General features: G+C 40.7%; 1 protein-coding gene across 1 annotated transcript in view; it reads right to left on the bottom strand.

Moving 5' to 3' along the window:
* Positions 1 to 22,151, bottom strand: part of Ttc6 (tetratricopeptide repeat domain 6) — a 160,737-nt gene that overhangs the window by 101,982 nt on the left and 36,604 nt on the right. The window contains exons 2-4 of the mRNA XM_036206397.1: positions 9,740 to 9,853; positions 5,465 to 5,677; positions 2,180 to 2,310 (exon numbers count right to left, since the gene is read on the bottom strand). Of these exons, the coding sequence (XP_036062290.1) occupies positions 2,180 to 2,310; positions 5,465 to 5,677; positions 9,740 to 9,853 (458 nt within the window). The remainder of the gene's footprint in view (positions 1 to 2,179; positions 2,311 to 5,464; positions 5,678 to 9,739; positions 9,854 to 22,151) is intronic.

The raw sequence follows: 22,151 nt of genomic DNA, 5'->3' as shown, positions 1-22,151 counted from the left end.
AGAAAATGGAGAGAAGTGGAGTTGGGGGAGGGAAGGAGCAGAGAAAGGAACATAAAGGTAAGCTCCCATGTCAAACTTCCTTGAACCATCACCCTGTTTCAGACAGGTCCTGGCTAGTAGAGTGTACTTCAGATTATACTGATTTGGGTTTGTTGCTGTTGAGATGTGTGTGTGTGTGTGTGTGTGTGTGTGTGTGTGTGTGTGTGTGTGTGTTATTTCTTCTGCACCCATCAGTCTAACAGCACAGATTAGCAAATGAATCTTCCTTGGTAGACTGAGCTAAACAGCAATCTGCTGCAATGGAGAACTGAGTTCCAGTGCAACCAGCCAGTGAGAAAAGATAGACTGGCTAATGACAGAGTAGCAGTGTATTAAAGACTTTCAGCAATATTTTCCCAAGATCCTCTTTCATAAAATAAATTCTTTAAATGCCCTATTACTCCTTTCCCTGCATTCCAGTCTTGTTTCTCTATCATGGAAGTTTCTAAAATCAGCTTTTGTGAATTAAAATAACAAATACATATCAATAAGATCTACAAATATTTTTGGCATTCCCAAGAAAGCCTATGTGTTTTTACAGCACACTGTCTTTAAGCAGGACTATCTGTCATTCTTTGAAACGTTAAGACATAAAAAGAAAAGACCCTTACTCTGTGTGTGGCCATGCTACTTGGCTTAATGCACTAAATGCAAAGATTTTTAGAGCCAAAAAAAAATCAAGAAGTTTCTGCTTCATTGATAATCTGACAGTAACTATTTATTGAAGGTAAAATACTTGTTGCCTGCTGTCAGTATTTGCTTTAATACATAATCTTGCTAACTAAATGAGCTTAAAGCAATGCAGATAAGCAATGGCATGCACAGGGTCACTTAAATGCCAATTTCACTGTTTCATCAGCTTTGGAATTCTTTACCCATGAATCTACTCTCAACTACTAAATTGTGAGTAATGTCCACTTACAAGTTTAAGTTATCAGTTAAAGAAAAATAAACTAGTTTTCCATGTCCAGACCATCCCAGTTTCCTAAGCAACAACAAAAGCCAATAATTAAAGTTTCTTTAAACCTCCATAAAGAGTTAAATGAAGGATAATCTAGAATGGAGCAACCCATAAAAAACCAGTGGTGAAATGAAGAAAAAACCAGTTTCAACAAGGATGAGTGGCCACAGCTAAACTGCAATCCTAATTGCTCTCATGCTATATTCGTGTGTGGTAAGAAACCCCATCGATGGTATGTTTGTAGACTTTGTTTGGATAATTTTTGTCATATTAGTCTTTTGATTGTACATTTTGGTTTCTGTTTTGGTGGGAAGGGTTTTGTGTGTGTGTGTGTGTGTGTGTGTGTGTGTGTGTGTGTGTGTTTCTTGTTTTTGTTTGTTTGAGGGGGGGTTGTTCATCTCTTCACTTGTTTTCTGGAGAAAGAGAAAGGATATAAAGTTGTGTGGGTAGAGAAGTGGGGAGAAGCTGAGAGCCAATGGGCGAGGGGAAAACATGATCAAAATATACTGTATGGAAAAGTTTTTCTCAATAATAAACAAAAGAAACTTCATTAAAGATACAGTCAAGGGAGAGGGAAGCATGAATGGACAGTAGAGAGAAACATGAATTAGTAAGCTGACTAGGCTATGACCATTTTGAGTTAGGTTTTTATTTTATTCTATATAAACAATATAATAAAGCAGTTAATCAAACTGTGACCAAACAGGGGTCTCTACCATGCTGTCTCTTTATTCCAACTACTGTCATAAACCTACTCCTCAAAACCAGAAAGAGTGTGGAGGGCAGCACACGCATCCAGACTAGAAAACCCGACACCACCTCTTCCTTTGAGAAGTTTCCTCTTGAATCTCTCCATGACTTGATGAGATATTTGGTTTTCCCTTCTAAAACTGAATTTCAATGTATCAAGCCACTCAGTGTCTACTCTTTGGATAAGAAAATGTGTAAAAGGATTGGAGACAGCTCAGCAGCTAACAACACTTGCTGCTCCTGGGGAGGATTGGCACCCATACCATCTTTAACTCTAGTTCCAAGAGAACCAACGCCCTCTCCTGGCCTCCCCAGACACCAGGCATGCGTTTGGTGCTCATACATGTATGCAAGCAAACACTCATACATGTAAAATAAAAATAAATATTTCGAAAGAAAACAGAAAATATATAAATTTAAGGAAGTTACTTTTTAATTAATTTTTTATCCAGCTCAGATCTTACAAACTTCATTCGTTTCAACGGCTTAACAACAGGTTTACTTTTTTGTATTCGCTTAAGTTCTTTTCCTCTGATATGCAAGAATTCTGGAGCTTTCACCTTTAAAAACACATAAAGCATGCTATTAAGGAAAGTTGGCACATAAAGAGCCAGACCTTTCTCTCATATTTAATGCTATATCTCATATTTAAACTTCTAATTTCTACGTGTATAACAGAATATAAATACTAAAGGTAAGTTACTGTTTCTAAAGCCATTACTAATTTTATGTGCATATATTAATGAAAATAAAACATGTCAGTATCACATTTACTTACAATATTTTTAATTCATTACCTTAAATTACTAAAGAAAAAACACAAGATAAAGCCAGGGTCTCAGGCATGCTAAGCAAACACTCTACCACTGAGCTATGCCCCAGCCCAATCTACTTTTCTTTTTTTTTTTTTCATGTGTGTGCATACGTATGATCTCATGTGTGTTTGTGTGCATGTGAGAGCCTCCTCCATCACTCTCCACCTTACTTACTGGGGTACAGTTTCTCAGTTGAACTCACAGCTCACCATTCCAGTTGGTCTTGTTAGCCAGCTTGCTCCAGGGATCACATCTCCACCTTCTGAGGCTGGCGTTAAAAGCAGGCTACCGCACCCACCTGGCACTTACATGAGTTATGGGGATTGCATCCTGACCATCTCCCCTCCGGTTCTTCTTGGTTGATGTTTTCCCCCTCCATCACCGGATTTGGTATCTTAATAGAACCTATCCTTGGTTTCTGACAGTTTGGCAGAACTTCTGATTATAACTGCAGCTAAAAGGAGCTCTTAATGCTTTACAGAATTTTGAATGTTTACCAAACTCTACTTCTTAGAGTTTTACTGTTTTCTATTTCTATTGCTTGGCCAAGCCAAATACACTCTCACAGACAGTTGCTTCTTAATAATTAGATGTTGAAAGTGTTGTTTTCTCAGAATTCCTAGATTGTTTTCAGAATATATGGTGGTAATAATTCACACACAGTTTTCTCCTTTGACTGCTCTGTGCTTTTGTTTTGTTTTATTTTGAGGCTTGAGGAAGTAAGGAGGGAGGCTTTTCCTGCAAAGACAGAGTGATAGCCAGATAAGTAGGAGAAGGCTAGGTAAGAGAGGTTCTTACAAGTTAGCTGTGGGATTGGAGCTTAACTTAGTAAAAGAGTGCCCTCTTGCAATTCCCTGGGTAAGGAATTAGAAAATCATAAAAGCAGTTCATACCTGAATTCTGCCTACGTATCCCTACCAATCTTGGTCGTCTGCAGGAACAAGGTCAGGAACAGTGAACGTGCACACATACTGACTCAGCCATCTTCTCTTCCCAACATTTCCACTTACTGACATTTCTGTTTTGTTTCTCTGTTTCTGAGTAGAATGACTTTCATCTACCTGTCTAAATTCAAACCTTGAGAACCATTATGAGAGGACAATTCAGCTCCTTTTGCCAGACAGTCGAGTATGTGAACATAAATACCACCTTGGGCCAGCTTCCCCCAGATAAACAACTTTGGCCCCTTCAACCTTACCTTACCTGGAGTGGTTCTAAAGTGGTGGCTTTGTGAACCCTCCTTCAGTCTACTTTGTCAGGGACCCTCCTGTGGTTGAATACTCAATATGAACACAATATTTGACATATGACATGACCAGATCAACCAAGTGATCCTCCAACGGCACCTGTCAACTAACGTAAACTGCAACTGTATTTGTCTTCCCTAGCACACACACACAAAAAAAAAAAAAAACCGATATTATACTTTAAAGCCCTGAGGCTGTTCACATATGCTACTAAATCCTCTCATGCTTTGGTAGACCCAAAGGCAAAACGTAACATATCTTCAAGCCTATTAAGTTTAATCTGAGCGCTAAGCAATCAAATTTTAGACATTATCTGTAAATCCAATCAGCAAATCTCCTGTATTCTCATCCACATTATTGAGGAAATGCTCAACTGGACACAACACTATATCACTCTACTAGAAGCTCTCACACACTAACCGTGTACCATATAATTCTTGGCTCAATACAAATCTATCCAGTAGTTCTAAAACACTCTCACCAGCAGCACTATCAGGAGGCATTTATATGTGGACTGCTGAAATTCAGAACATAGCAACTAAGAATCACTAATCGTACTAAGACATCTGTGTACCAGACACTAAGTGCTATCTATATAGCATCTGCATAGCATCAAGTTAGCAACTGCCATTATCCTCATGTAACAGCACAGGAATGGTTTGGTAATTAGGCCCAGCACACATGTCTAGTAATGGGGTGAAAGGAATCATATCCATGAAAAGTCTGGGCCCAGAGCTTTGTAGCCTATCCATGACACTCATGGTGAACAACATACTTAGCATGTTTCTGACAGTCCATCTAATAAAATTCTAAGAGAAGAAATAAGGTTGGTCTTCCACGTTAGTATTATCTCTTTCTGTTAGGAAGGGTTGAGGCACAATGTTTTTAACAAGGTATTTAATCATTCTAAAGCATCCTACAAGACCAGAACAGCACAGAGATCACAGAAATCAAGACCTTTGCCCTTACAGCCTAGAGTTTCTGCAGTTGCCCGCCTTCTACATTCCAAAGCAAGCTCTGTGTCTCTGTCATTCAGCACTGACGGGCAGCACTCTGCCACTCACCAGCCACCTGAGCCAACCTGTTCAGACCAGAAATTAACTCTTGAAATCTCTCACAAATCTCTGGTGGTTTTTTCTTTTAAACCCAATTCTTCTCTCTAAACAAAAGATCACTTTCCTTGTCAGATTTTAAACATGACGCAGGAGTTCATCAGCTTACTTTTCTTAGGCACGTGTCTGTTTATTTAAAAACCTCAATCTCTTTTTTTGTTGTTCAAAACTAAACTGAGGAAACCCTGGCGTCTGCTGTCATTACATTATTTATCCATGATGACAGGGTTGTCTTTCTCCCCCCCACACACACACTGCTACCTATGTAGAAGACTGTGGCCAGTGTCTGAAGAGCCCAGACGCCCTTTTACCCTAAAAACCTCTTCCTTCCAAGGGATGAAAAAAAATAAAGTCCTCAAAAAGAATCTGCCTCTTATTTTGCACTTCTGGTGACCCTTTTAAGTTGGACACCCACACACACACACACACATACACACCATACCTTGGTCTTTGCTTGGGTACTTCTTCACATTTGCACATCCCCAGTTCTCACAATTCTAAGTGTTCCCAACACAGACAGTAGTGTTTTGTTTTGCTTACTTGTAAAGATGGCCGCTTGGTGGTTTTTTTGGCAGCTGTGGGAGAAGCAGCTTCCAAGTGTATAGTGGAGTCCTCTGGTAGCACAGTTTCTAACACTTCCTGAGATTTGAATGCTAAGTTCTCTTCTCCTAATATTCCCCATTCAGAAAGATCCTCCTGTTCAATCTGGAAGATGCTTGACACAGCCTCAGGAATCTCCTCATAAATACTTTGCTGGAGAAAAATACAAGGACAGAAAGATCATCTCACTGGTCCTCCACAGTCTCCAGTTCTACACTGTGTTCTATACAGCAACAGAATGGATAGGTAAGGGTGTGTCTGAAAAAAAAGCTTTTTCTCTGCAGATTGCAAAAGAAAACTTGAAATTGACTTAATGAAAAATCTGGAAGCCAGCAAATTATATTTCCTGGCCTTCTGTCACCAAATCATAAGGGAAAAAAACAAAAACAAAAAACTTCATAGACACATTTCTTTATCAGTTATTTTTTAAAGATTATTTGGAATTACGGACCACTGGAAGCTAAAAAAAACAAAAAACAAAAAACAAAAAACTCACTTTCTCAAATGATAAACCTAATCTGACTTAAATAAAAGGTTGAATTACACAGAGTGACTTTATAATACAATTATGCCATTTTATTCTTAGATATAATCAAAGATGCCATTTGGTGTCAAATGCCACACAAGTGTCTTTGTTATTCAAGAAGAATTAGCTGGATTGGGAGCTTATGACATGTAGCATTAACAGTGAGCTCCTATTGGTGGTGTTAAAGAAAAATGAACAATATTTCCAACATGATGACACTGAGTCCAGGTCCCGGATCTGTCAACGCACAGATGCTTGATACTGATCAAGTTACTTACATTGTTTTCCTCATTGAGAAAAGGGGTTACTAAAACCCTTTTCATAAGATGACAAAGTAGATATATTGGGTGATTACATACTGTGCACTCTGCTGTCATACTGTCCACTTGTGATCAACTGCTGTGTTTTATGCTCCATAGCTTTGGATGCGGTCAACCATTTCCTCTGCTCTGCATTTCTCTGCTCCAAGCTTCTTCCGCTTAGTCTCACAGAGTTCAGGTTTGGGAGACTGAACAAACGGAAGCAGCATCCACCAACATTGAAAATGGAGGAAGAAAAGCTCAAAGGAGGGCAATGATAGCCCTCCAGCTACAGTCCCTCCTGCTTCAGGAATCTGTCCAGCCTCATCTGTCCTCCAAACCCTTCCTAACATGCCAGGCCTATGCCTGCCTCCATCCCAGCATGTTAGCACATATCACTATAACTGTCTCAGCAGCAGCACAAACCTGGCTGCTCACATGAGCATTGTCTCATCTATTTAAATAGCACAGATTCATGCAGTAGGAACTATGTATAACCCCACTCTTTATGAATGGGGAAACTGAGGCTTGGACAAGTTGGGTCATTTGACCAAGGTCATACTTTAAGTGGTAAAAGCAGAATGACAACTTCATTCCAAAATATGCACTACCAATTTCTCTTTCACTTGATATAGATTAATGGCTCCAGAAATGTGGCTCACAGACTCCGACACTATTATTCGCCTTGTCCCACTGTGCTGAAATTTGCACAGATGACGGCAAACATTGCGGAGTAGGATGGTGAACACTCCTTCCCAGATGCCTCCCCCATGAGATCATCAATCATCTGAGGTGAGACATGAGCTCCAGAAAAAGCCATGGGTTTGACTGCATGCAACGCATCCAGTTCACACCTCCAGGCTGACTCCATACTGCAACCAATCTTTTTTTGTTTTTTTAATTGATTGTATACAATGTTCTGTCTGCGTGTATCTCTGCAGGCCAGAAGAGGGCACCAGATCTCAATACGGGTGGTTGTGAGCCACCATGTGGTTGCTGGGAATTGCACTCAGGACCTCTGGAAGAGCAGGCAGTGTTCTTGACCGCTGAGCCATCACTCCAGCCCAACTGCAACCAATCTTTAAGCACCGCTTGTACCATTTTTGTGCATTAACCAGGAAAAATATTTATAACTGTGATAAAGGCTATTAAAATATAACTCACTTTCCAAGCTATGTGACATAAGATTTAATATACTTCATTTGAAAGAACACATTTACATACATTGTGTGTGTGTGTATACGTACATATACATTTATACATACATATATACATAAAATATATGTGTGTGCATGAGAGTGTGTGTGAATACAGGTGTGTGTGTGTGTGTGTGTGTGTGTGTGTGTGTGTGTGCAGGTCAGACGACAGCTTTTCAGAACTGCTTCTCTCCATGGAGCTAGGGAGCAAACTCAGGTTGTCAGGTTTGCTCAGCAAGCACTCTATACATGAATCGTCTCTTAGGCCCCGAAAATTATACTTTATATTAATATGTAATTGACTTTCAAGTATTCTCTTAAACGAAAAAAAAGCCACTTAAATTCCTCAGTTTTCCTCTTCAATAGATAAAAATAATTGACATAATTCACTTGTGTCTTTCTGGTTTTTCAAGACAGGGTTTTTTTCACTGTGTAGTCCTGGCTGTCCTGGCACTCACTCTGTAGCCCAGGCTAGCCTTGAACTCACAGAGATCTGCCTGCCTCTGCCTCCCTAGTGCTGGGATTAAAGGTGTGTGCCACCACTATTTGGCAGCATACTTCACTTTAACGAAAGTTCCTTGGATATCTTTAAACAATTTAAGTGTCTAAAAGCATCTGATACTGAAGAAAAAAAAAGATTCTTCAAAACCTTAGTTAAAGAAGCTCTTTTAAAAAAGAAATAGCTCGGTGGGTAGAAGTATTTGTCATATAAGCATGATGGCCTGAGTTCAATCCCTAGAATCCACATGGAAAGCAAGATGCGGTCGAGGCCAGCTAAGCAGGAGAGAGATCTGCCGAGGCCTGCCTCAAGTACGTGGAGGGACAGAACCAGCACCTGAAAAGCTGTCTGACCTCTACACACACACTGCAGCATCAGCATACCCGTACACACACACACACACACACACACACACACACACACACACACACTTTTTAAAAGACAGTGAGTGTATCACGTTTCTCTTTTATATTTCAAGTGTTTGACATATTGGAGGCATTTTGTCACTGTTTGTAATAAGTAGATGAACGATGGAAGGGAAATTGTCTCAGTTTTCATCTACCACATAAATAACCTACACTAGAACATTTACAGTGGTATACTACTGTCTTATCGGCCTACGTACTAAATGAATTACTCCTGGGCGAGGATTGTTCTTCCTCTGTCCTTTCTATCAACCTTGTCTAAAGCAGTTCAGTGAGTAGATTAAGTTAATCTTATTCTATTGATTTCTATTGTGTTAAGAATAACTCGTCTTAGGTTTTCAATTTACTCTACCCACTACTGGATTAATGATCTGTAATGGTGCTACCTTGAGGCAGCCACCCTAGATACTGGTTAAGCCCACAAGCACCTATGTGATAAGGCTTGGCAATTGGTCTATCCACACACAAGTGGCAAGTGGCTCCTAGAGCCACCACGCCTGTGGGACTGAGGCAGGCCATTGCACACGAAGGGGACCAAAGATACCGTCCAATCAAAAGCGTCTATAAGTATAGCAGGTCTACCACTTGTGATACCTGCTTACAGGCTCCAGGGCTTCTTGATAAGAGGGTTCTATATGTTTTCTGGATGCGATCCTAAAATGAAGTGCATTCTCACTATATACACACATATACAGGGACATATTTTCAAAATTCTCATGTAAAGCAAACAATCATCATGTCTTCTTATGTAAATGTAGATTACCTTTTAATTCTTTGACTTTAACTTCATATTAACTTTTACTTAAGGTGGAGACACTTCCCATTATCAGAGAAAATGTTCCATATTGCTTCAAATACCATAATCATTTTGCCAGTGGTGGACAAGAGGCAAGCTTTGCTTCTGGAACACTCCAGTTACCCATTGCCCAGACTGTGCCTTGGCAGTTCTTCTAGCTAAATGTGTATTAAAATTATGCTTTCTAAGAGGCTAATAGTTTAATTAGATCTCAAGCTACCTCCTATATTTAAGCACCTCTGATTTAGACAAGCTATTAATAACCTTTTTCTCTGAAAAGAGTGTTTGGCCTTACTCAAAAGATTTCTGAGAGCCAAAGGAACCAGAACACCCATGTGGCTTTGGATCAGATGCTTAAACCCATTTCTAAAGTAAGTTAGAGGAAACTGTTCTTAACCCTCTGCCAACATTCAATCAACAGGAGACACACTATTACTTTAATACAGGAAAAGAAGTTTTTACTGGAGATGTTACCGTAACTGGCCGTTCCTTAATAATTGTCTGGGACTCTTTCTCTTCTTCTAGCTCGGGTGTTTGTACTGGTACCTGAGATGGTCCAAAGTACATTTGTTCCATCAAAGAAATACCCTTAAGAGAAAAACGAAACAAAGTAATGTCTATTATGAAAATCTTTGAAATGCATTATTTAGTATATAGCAAAGTGTTAGGCAATTAAGACATTAAGTTAGAAATACATAAGAGAAATATAAAGTACTCCATAACGTTCAATAAATGAGAAAAGTATTTTTAAAAAGAGCATGAAAACATTTCTGTGTAGCCGGGCATAGTGATACATGCCTTTAAACCCAGTGCTTAGGAAACCATAAGCAGGAAGATCTCTGAGTTAGAGGCCAGCCTGTTGTACATAATGAGTTCCAGGCCCACTCAGGCTATCTAGTGAGACCCTATCACATACACACACACACACACACACACACACACACACACACACACACACACAAATGTTTATTCTATTTCATGGACTTTGAAAATATTGACCTTTATAAATAGATGAGTATTTTAATAATAAAACTATATAACATCAGCTACTATAAAACACTACCATTTAATCAGTTATTGTAAAGATCATACAAGAAACTAAAATTAAATCTAAGATTTAATCCAAGGAAAAGCGAAAAGGAATCTGAATGCACTTACCCAATGCCTGCTACTGTGTGTGCTGCTTTTACCATCGCTGGTGCTGGCTGGTGCTGGTTAAAACGACCAGCACTCTACCTAGCTCTGGCCATAAGACATTACAGGGAGAGACAAGGAAACCGAGAAGCAAGAGACGCTGGCTATGTGTGAACTATGAGTTCCCATACCCGACATTACCAGCAAGTTAGTTTACTTAACCTCAGTTTTATCAGCCACGCACTCAACTGTATAACTTTTTAAGGCCTCTTTCTCCCTAGCCTTTTAGTAATGTCAATAGTAAAATCTAAAAACATAAAACATCCAAGAAATCGTGGACACTATGAAAAGACAAAACTTATAAATGATATGAATAGACAAAGAAGGAACCTAGTCAGAGTCCCAGAAAATAATTTTTTAAAGAACCATAAAAGAAAATTTCCCCAGTCTAAATAAGCAGTTACCTATGAAGGTACAAGAAGCATACAGCAGCCAGGCAGCAGTGGCACACGCCTTTAATCCCAGCACTTGGGAGGCAGAGCCAGGCGGATCTCTGTGAGTTCGAGGCCAGCCTGGTTTACAGAGCGAGATCCAGGACAGGCACTAAAACTACACAGAGAAACCCTGTCTTGAAAAACAAAGCAACAACAACAAAAAAAAAGAAGCATACAGCACACCAAATATGCTGAATCAGAAAAGAAACTCCCCAGGACACATAGTAATCAAAACACTGTGTTGTGAGCTATTTGTACTGTGTGAAAGTGTATTGCTATAATTGGTGTAATAGAGCTGAACAGTCAACAGCTAGGCAGGAGATATAGGCAGGACTTCCAGGCAGAGAGAGAGGAAGTAGAAGATGAATCTAAGCATGTGAGAGACACAAAAAGACACAGGGGAAGCAGGATGAGCGGTGCTTGACAGAATGTAGATTAATAGAAATAGATTAATTTAAGTTAAAAGAGCTAGTTAAAAATAAGACCAAGCTAAGGCCAAGTTTTCATAATTATTAAGTCTCCATGTCATTATTTGTGAACTGGAGGCCCAAAGAAAAATCCAACTATAACACTGAGTATAAGAGACAAACAATCAAAAAAAATCAACAATAACAAAAAGATAGGGGAAAAGGCTAAGTCACATATAAAGGCAGGCCCAAAAGAATCACACCTGACTTTTAAATGGAGACTCTGAAAGCAAAAAGAGCCTGGAGAGACGTTCTGCAAACTATGAGAGAGAAAATGCCAGCCCAGACTACTATACCCAGCAAAACTATCAGTCACAATCAGCTGAAAAAAGCATTCCACAGGGGGGGGGGGGGGGAGCAATTTCTATCTACCAATACAGCTCTAAAGAAAGTTAATCACACTCAAAAAGCCACAATGAGCAACTTACCTGAAAACAATAAATCAAAAGAGGGAGAAAACCCACACCATAACAACAAAATAGCAGGAATCAATGAACACTGCTCATTGACAACTACCAATACTAAGGGTTTCAATTACACTATAAAAAGATGCAGACTAACAGACTGGATTAGAAAAGAGGATCCTTCTTTCTGCTGCATCCAAGCAACACCCCTCACTATCAAGAATAGACATCACCTCATGGTAAAAGGTATATAAAGGTATTTCACACAAATGAACTCACGTAGTAAGCAAATGTAACGATTTTATATCTGACAAAATTGATTCAAACCAAAACTAATCAGAAGAGACATGGAAAGACACTACATACTCATCAAAGGAAATATTCACCAAGAGAATATTGCAATTGCAGTTCCTGGAAATAGATCCACCTCAAGATCCCACTGTACTACTCTTTGGCATATACCCAATGGCTTCTACACCATACTACAGAGATCCCTCTTCATCCATGTTCATCATTGACTCTTCATAACAATCAGAAATTGTAAATAGCCCATATGTCCATCAGTTGGTGAATGGGTAATGAAAATGATACATTCGGTTGGGGATTTAGCTCAGTGGTAGAGCTCTTGCCTAGCAAGCGCAAGGCCCTGGGTTCAACCCTAAACTCCGGATAAAGAAAAAAAAAAAGTAGCAACGAAAATGATACATTCACACATTTGTCATTCATTCCCCTGCCCACCCCCCCCCAAAATAAGTTTCCTTCATTTTCTAATATGGTATACAGAATTTTCAGAGCTAGAAGGCACTGGAAAAATCAGTACCATCTAAAGAAAGCCCGAATGTCATGGGTAATGAAACCCAAGCTGTGAGCCCAAAGGGTGCCATGTCTCCAAAGCAAACCAAACAGAGCTTTCCAGGTAATTGGATGCAAACGGATGGACCAGTAACACAAGCAGCAGCTCTCTTCTGTCCTATGCAGCAGTCATCCATCAGAGAAGGAACGAGGAGTAAAGCCTTTTTTTTTTTTTTTTGAGCTGAGGATCAAACCCAGGGCCAAGCGCTCTACCACTGAGCTAAATGCCTAACCTGGAGTAAAGCCTTTATGCACACTTCTTGCCATGAAATCCAATGTCTTCCCGAATGACAGTGTCCTCGATGACATGAGTCAAGAGTCTGCCTTCCTATGATCTCATCATTTCCTCAGAGTATGCCACCTTCAAGTAAAGGACCATGAAGCTCAAATTTCAGGAAAGGGGGAAAAGACAGTTTGCGGCCCTGAATAGGGACTTGTCCGCACTGGTTAGAAAATGCCCTGATTTGCATTACAATCTCTTGCTCCCAGAAGGTATAAACCTGATGGCATTGGCTGGCAGAATTCTACTTGCAGGCACAGGAATGTGTCAGGACCACTTTGCATTCAGTCTTCCGCATTTTCCTTCTTTTTTCCCAGTTAAACATTTCATATGATTATTATGGATGATTTGACCCTAAATTCAATAAAACTGCCAGTACCAAAAAAAAAAAGATTTCAAATAAAACAGAAATTGAATGGCTGCTATATAAACATAAACATCAAAACTGCTAGAGGAGCCATCTGTAATCATGCAAGGCCTCTTCTCCACAAATTCCTTAAGTCTTTTTGTAAGATTCGGTATTTCCAAAAACACAGTACCACTATATTTCAGGGAAGATGGAATTTCTCTTCAGTAAATGCCCTTACTACAGAATTATTTATACACTGTGTTAAATTATTGAGTTTTTTTATGGAATAGGTTGTTTAAAACAGAAAATCTGAAACAAAGGTGTCCTAATTAGCTTAAACAATCAACTCGACACAACCTCAAGTCTCCTGAGCAATCCCACCACAGAGATTCCCCCAGGTCAGACTGTCCTATAAGCGTGTCTATGGGAATTTATCTTGACTGTTCATTGATATGGGAGGGCCCAGCAAACTACGGGTGACGCCATTCCCTAGGCAAGCAGGTAGTCCTTGGACTGCTTAAAAAAGCTTACTAAGAAGCATGAGCCCGCCAGCGAGCCAGCACACAGCCTTCCACCATGACTTCTGTCTCTAAGTTCCTACATGAGTTCTTGAACCGGCTTCTCCCAGGGATGGACTATAACTTGCAAGTTGAAATAAAACTTTGCCTGGTCTACATTGCTTTTGGTTATGGTACTTGTCAATGAAACTAGAACAAGAAATAAACAGAAAAAGATTTCAAGAATACAACAGAGCCTAAGGCTGGGCAAAGCTCCAATCTTCACTCACTGTCATCCCTTTTAGAAAAAAACAACCCATCCACATTTTCTTCTTCAGAAACCTATAGAGAAATTTGACTCAAAAATAAAAGAAATAATAACAACAACAAACAACAACAACAATAATAATAATAGTGAAATTGTTAAAAAAAAAAAAAGAGGGAGAGAGAGAGAATCACAAAGACAGGCCTTCCTGCAAACAAAAATTACATAAATATATATTACAATTTACAAATACTATTTATAGGAGAGAAAATTACTGTAACGTTGATCTTAAGTGCTCTGATCTTAAGATCATTCAGACTTTGCAGGAGTGGGGAATGAACCCTGTAGGACAATACTAATAAAAAAATATCTGCTTAAAAAAAAAAAAAAAAAGGAAGAAATTTGAGTAAATGTTGGCCTTCGTCTTCTAGGCTATAGCAATTTGCTATGTCGATATGACATTCCTTTTTAATTAAGTAGCAAGGGTTCAGGGAGTGACGTCTAGCTAGCTACGTGAGCAGCACTGTGCAACCGCCGTTCAGTTGGGAAGTGTCAGAGCAGTGCAGGAACAGAAGGTAAGATTCCTTCCCTTGAGAAGAGGCATCAAGCTAGAGATGAGAAAGACAGACAGGAAATGCTTCTCAGGCTGCAAAACAAGTATAGTTAGTCAAGCACAAATATTATGCAAGGCTCCAAGCTCAATCCACATATGAATTCAATTTATATACAAAGGTAAAGATAAGGCTATCCAAAACAGAAAATGCACCTGTTCCCAGTTTGCCGGTGAAAGACTAATTTGGGGGGAAAGTTGGGTCCTTGGAGTGGGAGAGGAGGCAGAGAAAAATGGAACCTGGTTCTTATTTCATATCTTAATATAGGACCATGTGAAATTAATTGTGTGTCTATCAATTCTGAGAACTCACATAGCTCTTATTTATTTAGCCAACAGTACTCTACGAAGGTGAAGTTTCCCAGCTGGAGATGTGGTTTAGGGCAGAGGAATGGCCTGTGATGTGTGAGGCCTTAGGTAGGATCTCCATCCTAGCACTGCCAAGACTCTGTCTCAAAACGTAGACATAATATTATGGGACGAGGCCCTTGCTACTGTCCTCAATAACACAAAACAACAGCAGCAGTGGCAGCAAGGACACAAAAGACTCCAAGATGTATGGATGATTTTGTGGGACAAGGGTATATGAAGTATGTGCTGTGTATATTACTAACACAGAGACTTCTTGTTTTACCTAGAAATTCTGTCACTGACTACTTCACTCTTTCATTTCCTCAATTTGTATCCTGAAAATTCTAGTTTGCTTGTTCATCCCTCCCTTCCTCCAGCCCTGCCAATCATGGTCCCCCTAACACTTTCTCAGTCTTTTCCAGAAGGTGAGGGTGTAAATTATTCAATAAATTGCCTTTTTAATGTTTCTTTCTTTCCACTCAGTAATTTAAATTTGGTTGTTTCCACATAGTAACTTTTGAGAGGCAGTAGAGTGTGTTCTAATTCAACATTGTGAGAGGAAAGATGGAAACATGTTTATTTTTTTTCCAAATAACACCAAACCAAAAAATGTTTCAGTTTTGCTATTTCTGAATCAAATAATAAATATTATTAGTCCCCTTAGTTACGCCCTTTAAAAAAACATGCAAAAATGTTGTCTGAAAATTTGAATTGAACATGATGAACCTATCCAATGCACAACAAAAAGATTTGTAATACCGTCTATAGATCTTATTCCAAAAGGCTTCTGAGAGCTATCATTCAAAGTGGTCCCCAAGGACACTCAACTCCTGAATAGGCCCTTCCTAAGTGAGCAAGCTGACTGTGTAGTTTGCTAAGAAGAGCAGAAATGGAAATGTGTAGCTATATCATAAAACTCAAGGCAATTTCAATTTGGCCATCTTACATCACTTGGCTTTGGGAGAGCCATCTGGCATGTCATGGGGCCATCAAGCAGTCCTGTGGTGAGGAACTGCACCAAATTGCTGATGTTGTGATAGGGATAGCCTGGAAGCAGATCCTTTGGTCTCAGTCAAGACTTCAAATAACAAGGCCCCCATGATGTGGGGCCACACCATATAGATAGGTGGCTTCTGGACTCCTGACCCCCAAAACCTAACACATATGCACTGTTTTAAGCTGTCAAAGCTTTGGGGCAATTTATTGCACAGCAATGAAGAATAAAGAGGTGCTCTAAATTAAAACTCCAGCTCCAGGTATTTCCCAGCATTCCTAGAGAACATATGACTTCAAAATCTCCTAACAGTCCTCATTTTTGAGTACATGTTCTTCTTCATTATTACCATTGTATAATTTTCTTAGCTTTCTCAAAACAAATATTGCTTGAAACACCATGAAAAGGTGAAGTAGTTGGTGACAAAATTTCTGAATAAAACAAAAAGTATGTGTGTGAGTAATATACACTGCAAATACTTCGCATACCCTTTGTCCCACATATCCTTTGTCCTAAAAATTCATCTATACATCTTGAAGTCTCCTCTGTCATTGCTGTAGCTGCTGTTTTGTACTGCTAATGGGGACAGTAACAAGGGCCTTGAACATGCTAGGCTAGGATTTTAACAGTGACCTATACCTAAAGACCTTGAAGCTGTATCACTTAATATCACATTGCATTCATCACCACCTTTAAATAGCACATCCCTTACAGGGCTTCTAAAGTATTTGTAAAATCTTTGTAATTACAGAGCTTACAGAAGTAGAACATTCATATGCCAAGAACATGATTTTTATTTTGGAATTATTAAACAAAGCCAATGAAGCAACCCTCTCATTCTTTCAGATACACTATCACATACGAGATTTTTATGCAATGTGCATGTCTTTCTTAGTTACAGTAACGATTACTTAATATCCACAAAAGTTAACAATCAGCCTTAAGTTTTGCTCTCTGCATACTAAATTCCATATTGTCCAAACTTTTGTCCTATAGAGTTGAGGAAATGAACAATAAATTTTGAAAAGAACGTACAAAAACATTCTCTTAAGCTTCCTAAGATTTAGTAACATAAATAAATACCCCCAAAATAAAATTCAGAGTTCCAAAAGCAAGCATACTTTTGTTTACTTCATTCGACAAATATTTATTTATAGAGTAACTACTAAGTCCAAGGAATTATATGAAGGGACTTAGAGCATTACAAGGCAAAATAAAAATAATCTTGTTTCCAGGATTTTATGGTCTTCAAAACAAACTCAGCATTTTAAACCTCACAAGAACAGAAGAAAAGAAAAGGGTCGCTTAGGGTGTCACCACCTAAAGGAACATATATACATTAGTGGTTAGATAAATAATAATAATAAGCTACCAAATGAGTAGTTGCCCAAAGGGGTCCCATGGAAATCCGCAAACAACCCAGGACACAATAAGCTGCTCTCCACAAACTTATAGCAAAGCCCAGTTGCGGAAGCAAGCCCACACAACCCATTGAACATGGAGAAGTCAGGTTGGTGCCTACATAGAACCTTCACCCCTGAGTTCTAGCGTCTTTGGCACAGGAAGGCACTCTGCAGGCCACCAAAAGAGAAGCATAAACACCAACCCAGCCACAAACCTTTGACCTACAACCTTGCCTGCCTGTAAGATATGCTGGGGCAATGGTGGCACAAAGCTTGTGGGAGTCACCACCCAATGTCTGATTTGACCTGGAACCCATACCTGACACTGTCTGGGTGACCAAGAATCAGGGATTAGATAGTCCAGGGACCTCAGGTAAAACCAAATACTATTTGATCTTAAAAAATAAATAAATAAACCTGCCAGGGAGCCAGGTAGGCTGACTGTAGATGTTCACCTCACTCTTTCCCAGACCCGATCCTTCAGTCTGACCCTCAACTCTGCAATAGAATGCCTGATGCCTCCTTCCCTAACCCCATCTCCTGTGAATCCCACAGTTCTGCCCATCCTAACCTCCATCCTACCACTCCTTGCTTTATCCCAGCTGGCAACTCCAGCAGGAAACCCTTGCTAACCCAAAGGCCATTCCTGCCAGAGACCCAGGTAGGCAGGGTGAAGATCTCCACCTCCCCTCTGCTCCTCCAGTCCCAATGCCCCAAATCTTACACCCAGCTCCGTAGCAGAACCTGCTGCAGACTTCCTTTCCTCTCTGACTCCATCCCCATCACAAAGATCTTCTCCAACTTTCTTTCCCCCAACTCATCCTCTTATCTCAGCCTCCAGCACCAGCAGGTATTCCCTGTGAACACACCAGCTGAGCAGGACAAAGAAACAGGCAAGCCAACTGAAGACCTTCATTCCTCCCTCCTCTCCTCCAAATCGATTCCCCTAATCTTGTCCTTAGCTCTGTAACAGAACACCTGCTGCAGCCTTCTTTCGATGCCCACCCACAACATCTCCTGTGGATCCCACAGACATTCCTCTCCTCACCTCTATCCCCCCACTGCTTTATCCCAGTTGCCAACTCCAGCAGTCACCCCCTGTTAACCCAAAGGCCATTTCCGCCAGGGAAGCTGGCAGGCAACCTGCAGATCTTCACCTCTCCTTCGGCTCCTCCAGATCCGAACCCTAGTCTCATCCCCAGCACAAAGCAACCCACTGGGGTGAACTCTCTTCACAGTTTACCTATTCCAAGGAGACAGATCCTGGTTGTACACTCTTCTTTCCTTCTTCCTCTGAAGCCCTTCAGATCCTAAGTGTCAGCTCACAATACCCAGAAACACACTTTACTTTGAACCCCCACATCTATCAGATCTACAGGAAATTTCCTATCAGATAGGACACAGCCATCACACCCTCCTAAAATCCAGAGAGGAAGAAAACACCAAGAAACAAAACATTCCCCCTGCCCACGGAACGACAGAAACCATCCCAATCCCAGTTGCCTAGACACAAGTGTAAGAACACAATCAACAACAACCAGGACGTTATGTCACCACCAGAGCTGACCTGTCCTACTACACCAAGACCTGAATATTCAAACATGACTGAGGCACAAGAAAAAGCCCTTAAAACAAACTATATATAGATGATGACAAAGGTCCTTTAAAAGGAAATGAATAAAGCCCTTAAAGAAATGCAGGAAAACATAAACTATTTGAGGAAATGAATAAATCCCTTCAAGTAATCCAGGAAAACATAAACAGCAGGCAAAAATGAATAAAACTATTCAAGACCAGAAAAAGGAAATAGAATCAATAAAGAAAACACAAATTGAGGCCATTCTGGGAATGAAAAATTTAGGATTCAAACAGGAACTACAGAGGCAAGCTTCACCAATAGGATACAAGAGATTAAACAAGGGGTTGGGGATGTAGCTCAGTGGTAGAGCCCTTGCCTAGCAAGCATAAGGCCAGGGGTTCGATCCTCAGCTCAAAAAAAAAAAAAAAAAAGAGAGAGAGAGAGAGAGATTACTGAAGATACAATACAAGAAATGGATAAATTGATCAAAGATGGTGTTAAATCTAAAAACGTCCTAACAGGGAAATCTGGGACACTATGAAAAGATCAAACCTAAGAAATGTAGTAGAATATTATTTTAATGCATGTTACTTTTGCTTATGTTGCATTTATTTGTTTAACTCTGTGAAACTGTGTTACTGTGCCTAAAACACCTGATGGTCTAATAAAGAACTGGCCAATAGCAAGGCAGGAAAAAGGATAGGCAGACAGAGAGAATATATAGAGGAAGAAATCTGGAAAGAGGGGCTGAGTTAAGTTAGGAGCCAGAGAAGGAGGAGGACTCCAGGGGTTAGCCCCCCAGCTATACAACAAGCCACAGAGTAAGAGTAAGATTTACAGAAGTCAGAGAAAATGACAAGCCCAGAAGTTAAAGGTAGATGGGATAATTTAAGATAAGGAAAGCTGGCTAGAAACTAAGCCAAGCTAAGGCTGGGCATGCATAAGTAAGAATAAGCTTCATGTGTGTGATTTATTTGGGAGCTGGGTGGTGCCCCTCCCAAAAAAAAGAGCAAAACCCACCAACATTAAAGAAAATTAGGAATATAGGAAGGAGAAGAAACCCAGCTCAAAGGCCCAGAAAGTATTTTCAACAAAATCAAGAAGAAAAATTTCCTAACCTAAAGAAGGTGATACCTTGTAGTGGGTAGCCATTCCAGCCTTGGCCTGGAAGTTCCAACCCCCATTGAGGCTTCGGTAATGGTCACACTACAAGGCGGAACTGAGAGAGGATGCTGAAGACCCAGGATCAAGAAGAGAGGCTTCTCTTGGTTCTGGGACCCTGGACGCTGGAGGTAGACCGAGCAGAGTTCTCCAGAGAACACTGCCGGACTGCGCCATCCCTTTCCCAGGCCCTGCAACCTATCCCTTCATTTGTAAGTTACCCCACAAAATAAACTTCCCTTTGAACTACGTGGAGTGGCCTTAATAATTTCACCAATAATACCTATCAAAGTATAAAAAACAAAGAACAACAAATATCTTGGACCAGAAAAGAAAGTTCCCTCACCACATAATAATCAAAACACTAAATGTACAGAACAAAGAGAGAGAGAGAGAGAGAGAGAGAGAGAGAGAGAGAGAGAGAGAGAGAGAATATTAAAAGCTGCAAGGTGAAAAGACCAGGTAACATGTAAAGGCAGACCTATTAGAATTATAACTGACATCCATGGTCCTACCATAACCAGTGTCTGTGTTGATGTCCGTGGCCTGTGGTGCCACCAAAGGCCACACAGATGCCTGGGGTCTAGGTCACATCCTGTGGCCATGTTGGTGTCCAAGGGCAGTGCCACTGCTAGGGCCATGCCAATCCAGATGGTCTTCACTGCCACGTGAAGCCATGGTATCACCTAGGCCTGAGGGCCATGTCTGGGTCTGTGGCCCAGCAGCACCCAGGATCTGAGTTGATGTCCATGGCTCCTGTTACCACTGAGGGCTGTGTGAATACCTAGGGCTGAGACAGCCACCTGAGACATGTTGCTGCCACTAGGGCCATACTGATCTGAGTGGCCTATGGTGCCACCAGGGCCATGGTGATACTGGGGCCCAAGATGCTGCTGAGAGCCATGTCTAGGGCTGGACCTGCTGCAGCTGGGGTCTGTGATGATATCCATGACCAGTGTTGCCACAGGACATCCATCACAGGAACCACGTGCATTGAAATCTGAGGGCCATGCTGAGGCAGCCCCACCCCTCACTGGTCCTGGGAGTGGCTCTGCCCCTTGCTGTTCATTGTAGCAGGAGAACTGACCTTGCCCACCCCACCCTCATCCCCACTATGGGAGAGCTTCTGCATCCCCACCCCTACCCTGAACTCAGAAAAGATGACCCTACCCTCACTATTGGCATGGAAGAACTGGCCTTGACTGAAGGGACTGGTCCTGAAGATCCCCATGAGGTTCCAGTGATGATGATGTACCAGAGGCCTTGGACCAGACCAATGACTCTTTGCAATGAGCATTTTGTGGGTGGAGCTGATTGGACAAAGTGTACTATGTGACACACTGCAGCTCCCGAAACCACTAGGTGAATGAAGAGGTGTTAGAAGGATGGGGGATGAACATGTATTTTGTTTGTTTCTTTGTTTTGTTTTGTTTTTAATTGATTTTGAGAGGGAGGGGTGCTGCAGGGGGAGAGGAAGATATAGAGGGACTGGGAGGTGAATGAGATTGGGGTGCATGATGTGAATCAATAAATAATTATGTTATTTAAAAAAATAGACCAAAAATATCACAGCTTAGGCAAATGAGTTGAAAATCCCCCAGAATGACACCCTATTTTTTCCCCACCCATTCCTCAAGTCCAAAGACACCTGGTAAAGAGTCTGTATTTAGGTAAAGAAATGCAGCTCCTGGTACAAGTGGTTTCCTGATGGCACAGAACAGATATGACATGGAGACACTAGTGTCCGAGGTCAGTCTGTGCATTGCTCGGTGAAAATGGGAGGCTTAGTCATCAATGGGAATGTGTGTGTGCCCCTACCCTTGTGAGCCGATGTTTTCTGACTCCAGACGGCTTTTATTAAAATTATGCAGGCTGCTTGCCTGGTCTCCTTTGGCTCTCTAATTCACAACCTAAATATAGGCATGATCACACCCCTGTCCGTGCCATCTGGGAAGAAAGAAAATGATTGTTCCTGAGAAGAAAAGGAGTTTGTTTTCAACTCAAGGACAAAGAACCTATGGCATGAGTTGACATGAGTATCTTCCG

This window comes from Onychomys torridus, chromosome 14 (genome assembly GCF_903995425.1).
Source record: "Onychomys torridus chromosome 14, mOncTor1.1, whole genome shotgun sequence".
In the NCBI taxonomy this organism is placed as follows: Eukaryota; Metazoa; Chordata; class Mammalia; order Rodentia; family Cricetidae; genus Onychomys; species Onychomys torridus.
The sequence above is the reverse complement of the archived record's forward strand: the minus strand, read 5'-3'. Positions and strand labels throughout refer to the sequence as shown.